The 15,641-nt window shown below is 38.9% G+C and overlaps 1 protein-coding gene across 3 annotated transcripts in view; it reads right to left on the bottom strand.

Annotated features, from left to right (window-relative positions):
• Nucleotides 1–14,273: 14,273 nt before the first annotated feature.
• The window catches only part of MDN1 (midasin AAA ATPase 1), a 121,540-nt gene continuing 120,172 nt past the window's right edge, over nt 14,274–15,641 (bottom strand). For all 3 annotated transcript variants that reach the window (XM_048494388.1, XM_048494373.1, XM_048494380.1), the window contains exons 94-96: nt 15,314–15,487; nt 15,012–15,166; nt 14,274–14,336 (exon numbers count right to left, since the gene is read on the bottom strand). In XM_048494388.1, the coding sequence (XP_048350345.1) occupies nt 14,325–14,336; nt 15,012–15,166; nt 15,314–15,487 (341 nt within the window). In that variant the 3' untranslated portion in view covers nt 14,274–14,324. The remainder of the gene's footprint in view (nt 14,337–15,011; nt 15,167–15,313; nt 15,488–15,641) is intronic.

Genomic DNA, 15,641 nt, shown 5'->3' with positions numbered 1-15,641 from the left:
CGACAGAAACTTACAAAGGTCTTGTACAGCCATTGAATAACTTTTGCTTAAAACATTCTCAGACACAATTCCCCTTTCCCCTCTTTCAAGTCACACCTGACTTATGGCAACCCCATATTTTCAAGGCAAGAGACATCCGGAGATAGTTTACCATTGCCTGCTTCCATATTACCCTGCTATTCCTTGGAAATCTCTCATTGGAATATTAGCCAGGTTTGGGGCTGAGAGTATATGACTGACTGGCCCAAGATCTCCCGGCAAGCTTCCATGGCACGAGGGGGAATAGAAATCAACCACCTTACCCACTTTACCACACTGGCTCCCTTGACACAGTTAGTCTTTTTACCATTTCCCCCTGTAAATTATTATTTTTTTGCTGTCAAGTCACAGCTGACTTATGGCAATCCCATAGGGCAAGAGTGTGAAACATGTGGCCTGGGAGCCAGATCAAGCCCCTTGAGAGGGTTTATCAGCCCATGAGCCAGATGAGGCAACCCCCCCCCCCAACTGATTTGGCCTGTTGAGTCGGTCCAGGTAGCCCAGGGGTAGGGAACCTGTGGCTCTCCAGATGTTCAGGAACTACAATTCCCATCAGCCCCTACCAGCATGGCCAATTGGCCCATGCTGACAGAAAGGCTTTGATGGGGTTATGGTTCCCTGGCCTCTGGAGAAACACTGGAGTTCCAGAGCACCTCACCACCCAGTTCAGGTCTGCCCAGGTAGCGGAGTCCACTGCAGGCTCACCCACCTGTCGATCAGGCAGGCACCCAGCCCCACTGTTCGGGCTTGCCAGTCCAGGCACCCCAGGCAGTTCCATTTCCAGTTCCCCAATCTGGCCCTAGTGAGCCACACACACACCCTTAGCCGTTGCAAATCTGAACTGATGATAGTCCAGTTGCAGGTTTGCCAGCCAAATCAGCCCCCCCCTCCCATGCCAGCCATCTCCCCCCAGTGTTAGTCTTTGTGCTCACCAGCAGAGGCGAGACATCACCACCAGTGCCAACCACCTCCTGCTGACATTCTGGGCTGGCAAGGCTGTTGTATGCTAGCTGGGGCAGCCAGCCACTACCACCCTCCAGTGACAACCACCTCCCCAGTGCCATTCTGGGTGGCTTGAAGCCTACCTGCCAGGCTCCCAGCAGTCAAGATAGCCACACCTCCAATGAAGTACTGATATGGGCTGCAGGGAGCCTGCCGCCTAAGGAGTTTGGCAGCAGCTGGGGCCTACACTCCCTCCCACAAGTCACATCCAGCCCTCCTAACAAATCAGGGTTTGACACTCTTGCCATGTAGGGTTTTCAAGGCAGAGAAGATGTTCAGATATTGGCACTGTCTGTCTCTGCGTCACTCTGGTAGTTCTTGAAGGACTCCTATCCACATACTTGTCAGGAGTTAGAGGCTGAGAGGGTATATTGTTACTGGCCCAAGGTCACCCAGCAAGTTTCCATGGCAGAGTGAAGATTTAGAACCCTAGAGTTTTCCAGTTCCTATTCCTGAAACTTTAATCACTACACCATGCTGGCTCACCATTGCATATGTTTCAGATTCAGCCAGTTCATTCCATAGAAATTCGCACTTTAAATAATCCCCACAAAGAGGACTGTTAGTTTACCAAAAAAAGATGAGTAGTGTCTACTGTTTTTTTTTCTACCAATAGTTTCCCCAGATTTATGGCTTCATAGAGAGGTAATGGGTGCATTCCAGTTAAGAGCTGTAGCAATCTTACATGGCTACTCTCAATTTTCTAGACCGATAACACTGATTTTTTAAGTGCTTTGGAAAGATATTTATTTCCCCAGATGATGGCAATACTACCTTGAGAATACACATCTGGGTTTCCTATAACTACCATGGGAAATATGATAACTTCGAGCAACTATAAAAAATGAGACTGCAGATTGTCTTTAATGCTCACGTTACCTTCCTTAAACAAATAATGAGCAGGCAAAAAGAATTAGACAGTTTTATAATTAGTCTGATTCTGAGGGGCTATGAGCAAGAAGCTGCAGTAAAAGGAGGAAGCTTCACAAATGGCCCAGAAACAACTCTTCTCTGTTTTTTTTATATTCATAATGGAACCTCTTTGTGGCAAAAGAGTAAAAGCACCAACAATGCTGGAAAAGTGGGATGTCAGAGTGCTGCCCTAATTCCTCCCATTCCAACTCTCAGGAGTGCAGCTTTTCACAGGTCAAAAGGGGCTTTCTGCTGGTGGAAAATCTGCACCCTACAAGCCCCTTGTTAGCTTCACATACAAACCCAACCCAACTAGCGTTCTTAATACAGAACTGTTTTAGAGTGCATTTCTGCCCTGATAAAAAAAAATGGACACAATTACAAACTAACAAAACAAGCTTTATGTATTAAACACAAGCGGATTGCATGGATTTTTCTAATGGAAAAGGGGCGGGAAGGGAGTAATGTCTGTGCACAATGTAGGATGCACCAAAGATGTTTGTCTAATTTTTTTGCATTAGACAGAGAGCCAAAGGCTTTCACAGTGTAAATAGGAGATGATGAAGTGATGCGAGACACTTTAGGTAATCATATAAATACCCTTCTGGCATTATAAGACTACTAGCAATAAGCTTAACTACTTAGGAACAATTTCAAGAGTATTCAAGTAGTATTTTTTTTGGCTGTAAAACCACATGTTAACTCCTAAAACAATACAAGTATTTTTTATTAATGATTAAACATGTTGCTAACTTAGTTTCCTCATAAAAGCAATACTAGTTTTTTTTCTTACTTACATACAATAGAAACAGTCTTAGGAACAATTTTTTCTCAACAATATGAAAATTTCAAAGAAACCATATAATAAATTATTTGAATAGCAATGAAGGGAGCAAATAGGTATCCATTGTTTCCAGATAGTGGGAACAAGTAAACTGACTCTCTTTCCCCGTTTATCATGGATTGCATAGTTTCCTATACTTAGGAAGAAAGCTCACTTTCAAAGTGCACTTTCTGGTCCATTAAAACAGCAGCTTATTCAGTGATGAATTCAATTTGATCAGGCAAAACTCTACAGGCTGTCTGTGGTAGTTACCAATTCAAACCACTGCCTGAGGGCATCACTGAGAGAGTCTCTGGGAAGAGCATTCACACATCTCTGAGGAATGATGTAGAAAGGAAAGGGAGATTCTTCCCATGTATGAGGCCTAATTTCCTGCAAGCAGAATTCTCCTGGACCTAACTTCAGAATCTGGGTACTTTTATATCCAAGATGGAATCCTAAAAAATTAAAAAAAGTGACATGAGATTAAAATCCAGATGCCAAGTTGCACAAATTACTATAGCTACCACTGGGCATTTTGTCATTACTAAAATCAAAAGAACAATTTTGTTCACACTACTTGAAAATAAGGAACAGTCATCAAGAAGTTTAGATGTATCTCAATAGTCTGGAATTAACTTATTTTTCTCAAATGTTTTTTCTTTTACTAATGCCAATACTAATTGCAGATAAGATGCTACACTGGACCCTCCCATATTCAATGAATTCCAGTTCCTAAATGAGTAGACTATTATTATATAGGAATTAAGCTGATATAAGGATATGAAGTGATTTAAGGAAATATAAAAGGAGGCCAAAGGGAAAGATTATAATAAGAAACTGAGCTTGATGTTATTATGACTCAAATTATTTTTATATTATTGTTGGTTTTACTACCTCCTCTAAGTCCAAGCTTTATCATCTCCAATGTCTGGATGATAGCAGGCACTTTTATGGAGGGATCATAATTACCAGTTATTATTACAAGTCACATAAAAAAAAAAACACTTATAAAAGCCACGGATGTTGGACATTACGTTTCCTGGAACTCAGTACCTGTAACAGAATTAATCTAAATAATTAGAACTTTTGACTTCAACAGAGTGAAACTTACTCCCCATTTGAAGAGAGGAAATGTTGGGGCACTGGAGGAAACTGTTTGTGAGGAACAATCAGGGATAGCTGGAGAATTTTTTAATATTCCAGCATTGTTCATTAATTGGCTTAGCAACAGGGAAGTTAAAAACTAAAAACCTGCGATCCAAATCAAGGTCACATTAGTCTGACCTCAGGATGAATTTTCATTATTTTACTATTGAACTAAGACAGCTTCAATTATGTTCTTAACTATCCTTATGCCACAGCAAGATATGAGGCCCTTTCCCACAACCAACAGGCCATTTCAATTTAGTTGTGAAAAGGAAGTAATGTTAGCCCAGTCTGGAGTCCTCACTCACCCTTGAATTAGGGGTTGTCAACTACTACAAAAGGAAATAATAGAAGATATTTGCATTCTGAACAGACTGGACAGCTGCTGTATCACCGTTCCTTGCCCTCAAGGAAAAGACCTCTTCCATCAGATACTATTAAGAGTAGCTGGGATGTTTCTGTTCAGGAAAAGAAATATATTGTTTCATTAACTCAAGGAAAAAAAAGATAAATAGCATTTCATCCAAGCTTCAAGTGCCTATACAATACAACAATTAGAATAAAGCTGAAATGAAGCTATGAACTAAAGTTATGTGTAAATATCAAAAGATATAAAATGCAATTTCTATTTCCACCTACAAGTCAAGAAGCGTTTAAAACTTTAATTGATAATTAGCTTACTAATGGAAGCTCTAAAGAAGCAATAGGAGGAAATAAAACCTAAGCTGCCTGGTACTATTAAGTAATGTATTGAGATCAGCCCAGTAGAATTCCAGGGTACAAGAGAAGGTAACATGAATGGAGGCACCAGAGGAAATATTTAAAATGTGCTTCATTATTTTTTGTTGGAAGCTTAAACCAGAGGGATTCTGTCCACTCCAATGTAGCAATAATTTTGCATTCATGATGTGCAAGCATGTTTGGTGTTATCAAGTTGCTTCCTGACTCATGGAGACTCTATGAATAAATGTCCTATCATTTATTTATTATTTTATTATTACTTTAGATTTAGTAGCCAAAGGGGCTCTAGGTGCTTTACTGAGGGCCATGGCTTCCCTTTATTAAGGAATCAATACATCTCATAGTGGGTCTTCCCTCTTTTTTCCTGCTGCCTTCAACTTTCCCTACCATTGTGCCTTTTCCAATGATTCCTGTCTTTTCATGAAATGTGACCAAAATATGATAGCCTCAGTATAGTCATTTGGCTTCTAGGGGAGTTCAGGCTGAATTTGATCTAGAACCACTAATCTGTCTTTTCGAGTCTCCAGTATTGGTAAAACATTCCTCTAACATTTTCAAAGTAATCCTACCTTCTTCCTGTCAGCTTTCTTCATTATCCAACACAGTAATAGGGAATTCTATGGCATGAATTAACTTGACCTTGGTTGACAGTGACACATCCTCAGACTTAAGAAACTTTTCTAGCTCCTTTCCTAGCCCCTTCATGGCTGCCTTTCCCAGTCTTGATAAGCCTTCTGATTTCTTGAACTGAACAATTTCAATTTCCTCATTGTCAACCTGGATGTTGTATGATTCCCAAAGTAGTCATTACTTTTGGCTTCTTGATATTCCAGGTGCAGTCACAGCACTGGCACTGTCTGCTCTAACTTTCACTGCTTGATAGCATTGACATCATCAGCATATTTCAAATTGTTAATGTTCTTTCCCTTAATTTCACTCTGCTTTCCTCTAAATCCAATCTTTATGGTACATTCATGACAGTAAAGCTACTGCTGAGGGGCAGGACACTCACCTGGATTCATGTTCTAGAAAACTGTAATGAAGCAGCAAACATACTTGTCGTGGATTCTAAAACTGCTGGATGAAAAACAAGTAAATAAGATAATTATGAATCAAGAATACCAGTCTTAAAAATTATTCTTAAAAGGACGAAAGCTGCCTAAGGATGTGACCCACCTCAAACTCTTGTTACTATTCTTTGTCCATAGAATCTGGCTAATGTGCATGGTCTTCAGCCACATATGTGCTTCTTAACAGGGCTATGCCCAATTTTCACCTAATAGTTTTCATTTGAAAAGGGAACATGAAGTTTGTAGCTTTGCTCATGCTATACCAGATGTTATTTAAATCTATTGTGTTTCCTTCATCTCTCTCTCTCTCTCTCTCTCTCTCTCTCTCTCTCTCTCTGTATGTATGTATGTATGTATGTATGTATATGTATGTATGTATGTATGTATGTATGTATGTATGTATGTATGTATGTATGTATGTATGTATGTATGTATGTATGTATGTATGTATGTATGTATGTATGTATGTATGTATGTATGTATGTATGTATGTATGTATGTATGTATGTATCTATCTATCTATCTATCTATCTATCTATCTATCTATCTATCTATCTATCTATCTATCTATCTATCTATCTATCTATCTATCTATCTATCTATCTATGTTTCTCTCTCTCTCTCTCTCTCTCTCTCTCTCTCTCTCTCTCTCTCTCTCTCTCTCTCTCTCTCTCTATATATATATATATATATATATATATATATATATATATATATATATAATCGGTTTCTGTCTATATATAGGTTTCTTTCTATGTCAAATGAAGGGTCATGATGGCAGCATGACGAAGTTTTGTCATTTTCAGAGCCATTCTAAGCAGAGTTATATGCTACCAAAGCCCACTGACTTCGATGAGCTCTGAAGGATGTTAAATCTGTTTAGGATTGAATTGATAATCAAATATTGTTGCCTATATTACAGACTCAGCAAGATAGCAATTGCTTCTTGCCCTCACCTCAAGGAAGTAAACTTTCTGCTTCAAAACCTCTTGAGTCCTTGAAATCTATTATGCTGGGAATTCCAGCCCATTCAAAATAGTTTTCATATCCACAAACTCATCAAGGAGGCCTTCAGAACTATCTTTCCACCAGCTCAGACATGAGCATTACTCATTCAGGAGGGTTGGGTACACACCAACCATTGCTTACTTTACCATCAGTTCTAACTGATCTACAGGGACCAGGACATCTATCTGTCTTCAATATTTAGTGGTTCCAGCCATCCAACAGTATGGATCTAGCATGCTAGAGTTCTGGGAAGCTCTCCATATCTACCTGAGGGGGGGACAACAGTCTTCATATCTCTGGATTCTTGTTGATCATGTTCTTACCCAACAATGGGGAAAGATGGCATTATTGTAAAAGGTTATGGCCTTTTGGTTTGTTTGCTTGTTTGTAGAAGCAGCCATGCACATGCAACCCTTTCCTCCAATATATCCTTTGCATCATATGTGGGACAGTGACTTGGGCTTTGTGGCCTCTACTGTATGGTAGACACTATCAATTAAACACATTTGCCTTGGCTGTGGCTACTTCAGACAGAAATATTTTTTTTAAAAAATAGTCCCTTTCAATTTTTTCTCATCAAGGATAATAGATTATAACCTTTAATATCCCATATAGGGTACATTCCCCACTGATGGAGAACAAAGCATTAGGCTTACTGTAGAGGTTTATTCTTATCCAGTTAACTGGAAGGAATTATCCTTCCCTATCCTAGTTGGTTGGAGGAGGAATTGGAAAGGAACTCTTTAAATCAAAAGGACACTCATCAGGTTTCTTTTCTCTCACCTATTTTCAGCCTTACACAATCTCCACTTACAGACCTTCAGGAGGAATTCTCTTATGTGACTGTGACACAAGAGGTGGATCGGTCTACATCAAACTTAACCCAAGATATGAGCTGGGGAGCTGAATGCCTCTTCAGGACAGTGAAGTCATTGCAAAACTCTGCACATGCCCTGCCCATGGAAGGAGCACAGAGGAGGCACAGCCCTTTCAAAGACATCTTGCAATCTACTTTTGCAAGGAATTTTTTTAAAAATGTTTTAATCTATACACTACAAACATGGTGGACCTGCCATTCTACATATAAAAGAAAACAAAAGAAAAAAAAGACAAGAGAAATACACAGTGCCACCCTTTAGCCCCCCAAATGTAGTTAATAATCCATCTAATGGCATTTTTTAAAAAAATGAAAAGTAAAAAAAGACCACCACAAAAGAACCAGAAAACTTGACTCCCATCTCATCTTCATCTTGTGTTTTTTCATTTCTAATATATATTTATACCAGCTTTTCTTATTTTACTACTTTTTAACCTCTTCTACATATATTTTTTCCTTCTATGCAGTTTTGTGTCTCTATGAGTATATCAAACCATTTCCACATTGTTTAAACATTAGTGAGTATTACAGATCCCTTTTCTTAGCCTATCATATATATAACTCTCCTTGAATTAAACTTTTGGTAATTAACTCTCTAATCTGAGAAAGAAAAAGGTTAACAGAAAAAAATGAAAACAGGAAAACTGGGGATCTTTTTTTTGTTCTTATTGGAATAACTTTCTTGAGTCCTGGACATCACTGATCTTCCTGAGAAGTTCGTAAAGGTAAAACCAGTTCTTCTATTGGGAAATAGCGGAACAATATATTCTTTTTCACAGCATCTGTAAGGAACTTATAATCCTTTGGCTTCTGTAAAATTTCCTTTGGACTTCCTTTATGATAATTATATCCTGACCCCCAAAACTGCATCTTTTCTTGTAATGTCTGCAGAATCCTCCTCCTTAAATGATCTTAAGTGTCAGTACATCACACAATCCTGGGGTTGCTTCTTCTTTTTTAGCTGCTACTTTCTGCTTGATAGATTTTGACCACCATAGCCTCAGTTTCTTCAACAGATAGACATGAATTTTGCCAGCTCTGAAGTAAAATCCTCTTTGAGCTTCTCTCCTCTCTCGGCATAATGCAGATCCACAATATGCATTTATCCTGTTTCAACTACAACCAAAAGCATTCTTTCTGCCTGATGATGTATCTCCTTCAGGTGAACTTTTATTTTAACCTCAAGAGATCTCTGAAGAGTTCTCTGACACTTTTCAAGTCCATAGAAAGATTTTAAATTTCTTCCTTATTCCTTTTTATCTCTCTCAGTAACTCCGTCAATGTGCCCAACCTTCTGTTTTATATCCCTTATCTCTTTCTGTATGGATATTAACATTAATTCAAGTTTCTCCAATGAATCTGGATTTTTTTACTTCCGACATAGCTCTGCTTCTCTTTTGGGCAATAATGCAGCTAGATGTCCACTAGTTGTCCTTCCCATCTTTCCTATCTCATTCAGACTCTCAACAAAACTCCATTCTCTTTTCCTTTCTTCCTCCAAAGATTACACCATTGCCAATTACCACTTCAAACATTCTTTATAGGTTAAGTTTTATTTCTTTAGCTGTATTTTAGATGTCTTGCCTTTATACTTCCCCCTTTCACACTTTTAAAGCAGCTCTTTTCAAAGTTTTAGATTCCAAAATGGTGATCCAGCATAAATTATGTACTTCCATTGTAGGCACAAAGAGAAAATTGCACTTCTCTTCAAGCATAATTTAAACTTTGGCTGGCTGGAACACAGAGCATTAATGAGACGTCTCTCTTATCTTCTTCATTTTGTCGTTACTCACTAGAAATCAGCCATCTTCACAACTGACAATTATATCACCTCCGCTGTTTTCTCTCATAGCCAAGGTTGATGTGATTCAGTGTGCCACAGTAGGAGAAGAGATCATGATCATTGGAATAAATCTAACTCCAGACTCACCATTCTGGCGAGACATCCTTCTGACAGCCCTGATTTATGCTGTTTTCTCACCCTAGAATTGCATTCTGGAGTGAAATAAACTAAGTCTGTTTTCCCCTTATGGGAAGGTCTCGGCCATCCCTGATGACGGCTGGAAATTGATATTTTACCCAATCTACTGATGAGGATGAAACCTACAGTAAAGTCTAATGTTTAGTTTTCTTTTTTTGCTTAACATTACAGGATAGAACTAGTCAAATAAAATTAGATTGCTGAGGCAAAGGATTAATTTTAAAGCAACCTTATTTCTACCCAGTGTGAGGTCTGGCACAACAACTAGTTCATGTCAGAGAAATCTCTTCTAAGTATTAATGTTACACATATATAGAATATACACAATCTTTCTGAATTGCAGCCCATTTCTGTTCATCCACTTCCCTCCACTACTGATAGCTGATGCCATGATACAAAGAATTAAAAGATACTGGGACACACCTGAGCTATCTTAGTTTTCTTCTGTTCAAATTTGCAAAATTAAGTAGTATCGAGGTTCCTGATTGGTCATTAAATTGTTCATGGAATGGATGCAGTAACTGAACTGTTTCTCCCAAAACTGAAATAAAATTAAAAATGCATTTAAAGTAGTGCACTATAGACGGGAGACAAAATAGTATTAATTATTCTTTAAAATAACTTTAACAAAGTATCCTTACCTACACACAGCTATCTTTCCAGCCTTCTAAGAGGGTTAATGCATTTCCAATTACTGCCAGGAATTCATAGGCAAGCTGTGAAAAAAAAGGCTAATTAAGTTGCATCCCTATAGCATTTGATACAGATTTAACCAAATGCAACATTCTAAAATGATGTACATTCAGGAACCTTTTCCTACATAATATATTTATTAGATACAATAATAAAATTAGCAAAAGAAACTAGAAGACAATATTTTTTAGTTGGTATGATTTGCTTGTAAGAGCATTTGCCTGAGCAGAATCAAAGACAATTAACTACCTCTGCTGCTGAGACAAAAGTACCACATATGGGCCTGACACAGTGATGTGTTTAGCCCAGATCCCTTGTCCTTGAATGAGATACAGATATGGGCTCACAAATGAAGAAGTAGAAGGGAAATAGGGGGCCTGTATTCAACCAATCTGTGTGTGGAAGTAGGAGTTTTCCATGTTCTTCTCTGTTCTTGTGTCCTTTTCAAAAGATCCATTCTCATCAGAACCTATATGGGTTGGGGGCTTAACTACAGAAGGATAAGAGGATGAAACTGCTTCTTCTCCGTCTTCTGGAAATACAACTGAACTAAGAAAAGGGTCTTATTCCTCTTCATTCCAGCCCCCTCAGCTTGAATACCTACTCCTCTCTGGCAGCGGCTCTAGAACCTATTTTAAATGCCAAATAAAGGTGGTGGTTGTTTGTTACCTACTCCCTCTGCATGGATTCTCTGACTTCATCATTGCTACTTCTGGAGATCAGCAGGAGAAACATAAAGGAGTACAGAAAAAGCTCTGTATGTTTCCCTCACAAGGATGGTTGGATACAAGTCAGCAGGCAGAGTAGGATGTCAGAATATTTACAATTGATATTTGATATTATACCCAGAGTACACCTGGAAGAACATGCAGCAGCCCTGTTGAAGGAGGTAAGCATGTATGGATCCATATGAGAGACCACCTGGGAACCCTTTCTATAGCACTTTGAGTTCCATGGAAGAATGGCAGGACATAAATGTCTTAACAACTGATAGATAATATCATTAAATATGAAGGCGTCATTTTTTATTTACCTGTTTAGAGTGGTTGTATCTATCATGCTAGTCGAGATCATCTAGGGCCAAGCAAATCTGGTACTGTGGATTTTGCTGGGCTTAGTCGCTCCCGTAACCAGATTTTATCCTTCCGAGCTGGCTATGTAATATGAGGGCTAACTGCGCATGTTCAGTCTTTTTCCTGTCCTGTAATAAAAGCCTCTGGTAGTGAGAAGAAAACAAAATATATAACATTAGAAGCTGCTGATATTTCAGAGGGGAAGTCTGACAGAGCTTTTACTGGAATCTTAACTTCCTTTCCTAATGCCTCCCTATCCCCACAGGGCAGGCTCAAGCAAATACATAAAAATTATTATACAATCATTTATATATCTATATAGCTTTCCTGATATTTAGACTAAAATATTGTTGATGGAGAGTCTTAGCAGCTTTGAAATCTCCTCCTAAAAGTGAAGGGATTGTGTCCAAACACCAATAGCCTATATCAGAGCAATATCAGCTACCAAAGCTAGCTTATTTCTAATGTGTGTAATTTTTTTTTGCTGGATTTGCTCTCTTGATGGGGATGGGCTTAGGGAGTCAACTGACTCCCCTGTTCTTAGGGGTCCACTAATAAACTTATTCAGTCACATTTTGGCATCATTCAAGCATAGATTCATAGTCATAAAGTTCCAAACCTGCTTTTTTTAAAAAAAAGCTGGAGATTCTTAATTTCACAATATGATGTTGTTTTCTGCAAAATGTTGTGCATATTTCCACAAATGTGCAAAATTAAGTCATCAGAAAGCACTTTACAGGCTAAAAGCCCTGGCATTTACTGGAAGATAACTACTGCTGCTAAGACTCAAAGGGTATAATTTTATATGTTCCTTACCTGTGAACTAATCAATAGGACTGACTGGAATTGGACTGGCATATAGAGTTCAAGCTCTAAACACAGATATAAGATTTAGAGACCCAATATTTACATATTGAAGCCCCTTTTTAAAAGTAAATGGTTCAGAGGACTGGAATATAAATATGCACTCAACCCCTGCCTTAGGTAAAATGTATTCTTTTATATCTTTAGTTCCCCATCTGTAAAAGGGAAGAGCCCTGTATCACAATTCATTGAAATCAAAGATGTAAAGCACTAACTCTAGAAAGTGCTATGCAAACTATGGCAGGCAATGGGGGGTATTGTGGGGTTTCCGTTGTATGGCCAATGGTTCCATTAGCATTTTTCTCTCTGACATTCTCAAAGCGTTTACGTTCTCCAAGACGTTTTTTCTCCTGGCGTTCTCAAAGGCGTTCTCAACTCTCCTCTCAAGATGCGCCAGCCACATGCAGGCGAAGCGTCACAGGGAGAAAATGAAATATTTACTGGGAGTACTGACCATACATCCTGGAAAACTCACAACACCTCAGCCATATTCGATTCCGGCCCGTGAAAGCCTTTGACAGTACATAAGTAGGGATATTTGTACGTTAACACACACAAAATCCAGAAAAAAGTTCAGATGTTTTAAGCGAAATACTGTAATGAGATAAAGAAATTCATCCTGCACAGGCTGATGGCAAGGTAAAAGGCAACTTTGCATGCTTGAATAATGCTTTTCGAGGAAAATCCAATTTCAAAGATCTAGGCCTCTGATTTAGGAGAGACTGCACTTCTACTTCAGAAGCTTGGCTGCCTGAGTTGGTTCCAGTATGAGTCGGAGCTGCTCACACAGTTGCTGGGAGAGGGCTGCAGTGAGGAGAAGGTATCTCTGCCACATTTTCTGCTGGGTTGCTTTCTCCTAAAATATTATTGACACACAAGTCAAACTCCACGATCGGCTCTCATTCATTTTAAAAAGGATTGTGCTGTTACCTTTTAATGGTAAAAATTCTGCTATCAGATGCAGTGTGGACAAATGTAAATTGAGGAAAACAGCTGAGCTAGTGGACCATGACATTTTTTTTTGTTTCGCGAATGGGCCTCTTCCTTTTGGCTTGAGAGAGCAGGAGCTAAACACCTAGGAGCAGTTGTTCCTATAGAGCCTGTAGGAGTCCCTGACTCCCTTTAGGGAGTCAAAAGCGTCCACATTTGACAGGGGGGTAATGCCCTGGTCATGCCGAGGAAGAACACATATTTTCTCCGATGGCGAAGGCCAGCGCCATAAGAGGAGGCAGCCTGACGCGCTTAGACCGCACTCTTCTCATCCCTCTCCCACTCTCCTGTAGACCCGCCCATGCGCTGCCTCTGGGACACCTCCAAAGCGATTGCAGGAATGGACAGCGGAGAGAGTCTTAGGAACCAACAGAGGCGACAGAGAAGGCTGCACGGGCGGCAAGGTGAGTGGGAGATGGGGATGGGAAACGAATGCATTCCTGGCGGTGCTGTTTTGCACCCTGCCTGCGCGCCCGAGAATGCGCTGTTATTCCAAAAAAACCTCCCTCCAGGCATTTTGGCCGATCCCCGAGGCTGTTTGTGGCCCACGTCGCGAGGAAGGGCCCCTTGGAGTTGTAAGTCCTAGATCACTATCCACTGTTATTTTTGTTCTTTGATGTTTATAGTATTATTATGTTTAATGGTGTTACTAATTTGTTTATTATGCTGCTATACTGTTATAATGTTATGTTACTGATGTTATTATCTCAATTTTATGGATTATGTCATGATTATAGATATGTTGATATTTGAGGATATTATGTTTATTGGATGTTGTTGATGATACTATGGTCATTGTTATTATTCTGATTGATGTTGTTATTACATTTGTTGTACACCGCCATGAGCCTTTAGGAGGAGGGTTGGTATATAAATAAAATTTCGCCCATTCCATTACAAGATTCAAAATGTTTTTTCATGTTTGCTGCCTATATGAACTCTAATCCAGGTTGGCATAAAAATGTTTTAACAACAATTAAAAAACAATCCTCATAACTGTGTAATCTTGATAAAACAATTCTACTCAACCTCATCAATGTTTCAGCCTGACCAAATTTCCAGCTGTTTCTCTTAGTTCTTATGTCAGAGCTCCTCAGGATTCTTAATAATGTTGCTTAAATATAAAACATTAAGATTGGAGGCACAAAAGAATAGAAAGAGATTTTATCTGTGATGCGGCAGTAACTCTTCAGCGCTACAAAATGTATCTCCAAAATTACAATTTATTGGTTTTCTGTTTTTAAAGTGCTTATGAGAAAATATTTAATCTAAAGGCAGGGGTCTGCAACCTCTGGCAAACTCTCAGATGTTCATGGACTACAAATCCCATCAACCCCTGCCAGCATGGATGCTGGCAGGGAGACTTGATGGGGTTTGTGGTATCCATATATTTATCTGAGAAACTACAGGCCGTACGAACCCTGATATCAGAAGAGATGAAACAATATTTTCGAATAATGAACATGTTGAGTTTTAATTTCTTACGGAACATTACTTATTTAGCAAAATGTTTTCTCAACAGACTCCCGTTTCTTACATATAGAAAGTATTGTTATACAAAGTACTTGCAAGTTGATATACTATTATCAAACCAAATTTTGAATTCTGCTTTCAGCTTTCATCGTGGTAAGAACAGTCACTGGCCTCATACCCAACCTGTACTGTAAATATATCCAGAAACAGAAATTCAGCAATATCAGGTTTTCTCCCCCCCCCCGCCCCCGATAATGCATTTAGTAGATGGAGTAGAATGATTCCTATTTGTGTAATAAGGTAACTGTTATTTTACCTTAATTCTGGTATTGATTAAAAATTGATGGGCAGTATGTATAGTGGAGTCTTTGTTTCTGTCTGGCTTGACTTCTGACTGTGGTTTGTCTGTTCCATGTTCTTTGTCATCTTCAGAATTGAGATCTTCGGCTTCCAATTGTGCCTCCTTAGATCCTTCATTCAAGGCATAAAGTCTTGTTTAATATAGCACTCATATCTTATTGATTAAAATTTCAAACACAGTAACAGAACTTTTCTGAATTCAATGAAGAATGCATTTCTGAAGGATACACTGCTTTGGATTGGAAAATGACAATTTACCAGATTTGGAAACACCAGACATTTTTACTTCTGGATTTAGCTTCTCTGCTTCTACAGTGTGAAGATCCTCAGCATTTTCAGCTTCTGTTTCCATTGTTGCATCTTCTGAAACTGGTTCTTTGTTGTCTTCACTGTGAGGCCCAGTCAATTTCTGTTGCTCTTCATTAGCGACATCTGGTAAAAACATTTTAAAAACAATCAAAATCTTAAAACTGTGCAATATCTCCCACATCAGCACAAAGCGAAAATAGCACAAAAGCTTATCAAGTATCCACAGTCTTTATAAAAACAATACAGTCTGCATAAATGATTGAATGGTTAGGACAAG

This window comes from Sphaerodactylus townsendi, linkage group LG01 (assembly GCF_021028975.2).
Source record: "Sphaerodactylus townsendi isolate TG3544 linkage group LG01, MPM_Stown_v2.3, whole genome shotgun sequence".
NCBI classification, from domain to species: domain Eukaryota; kingdom Metazoa; phylum Chordata; class Lepidosauria; order Squamata; family Sphaerodactylidae; genus Sphaerodactylus; species Sphaerodactylus townsendi.
Note: the sequence above shows the minus strand (reverse complement) of the source record. Positions and strands in the feature narration are given on the sequence as shown.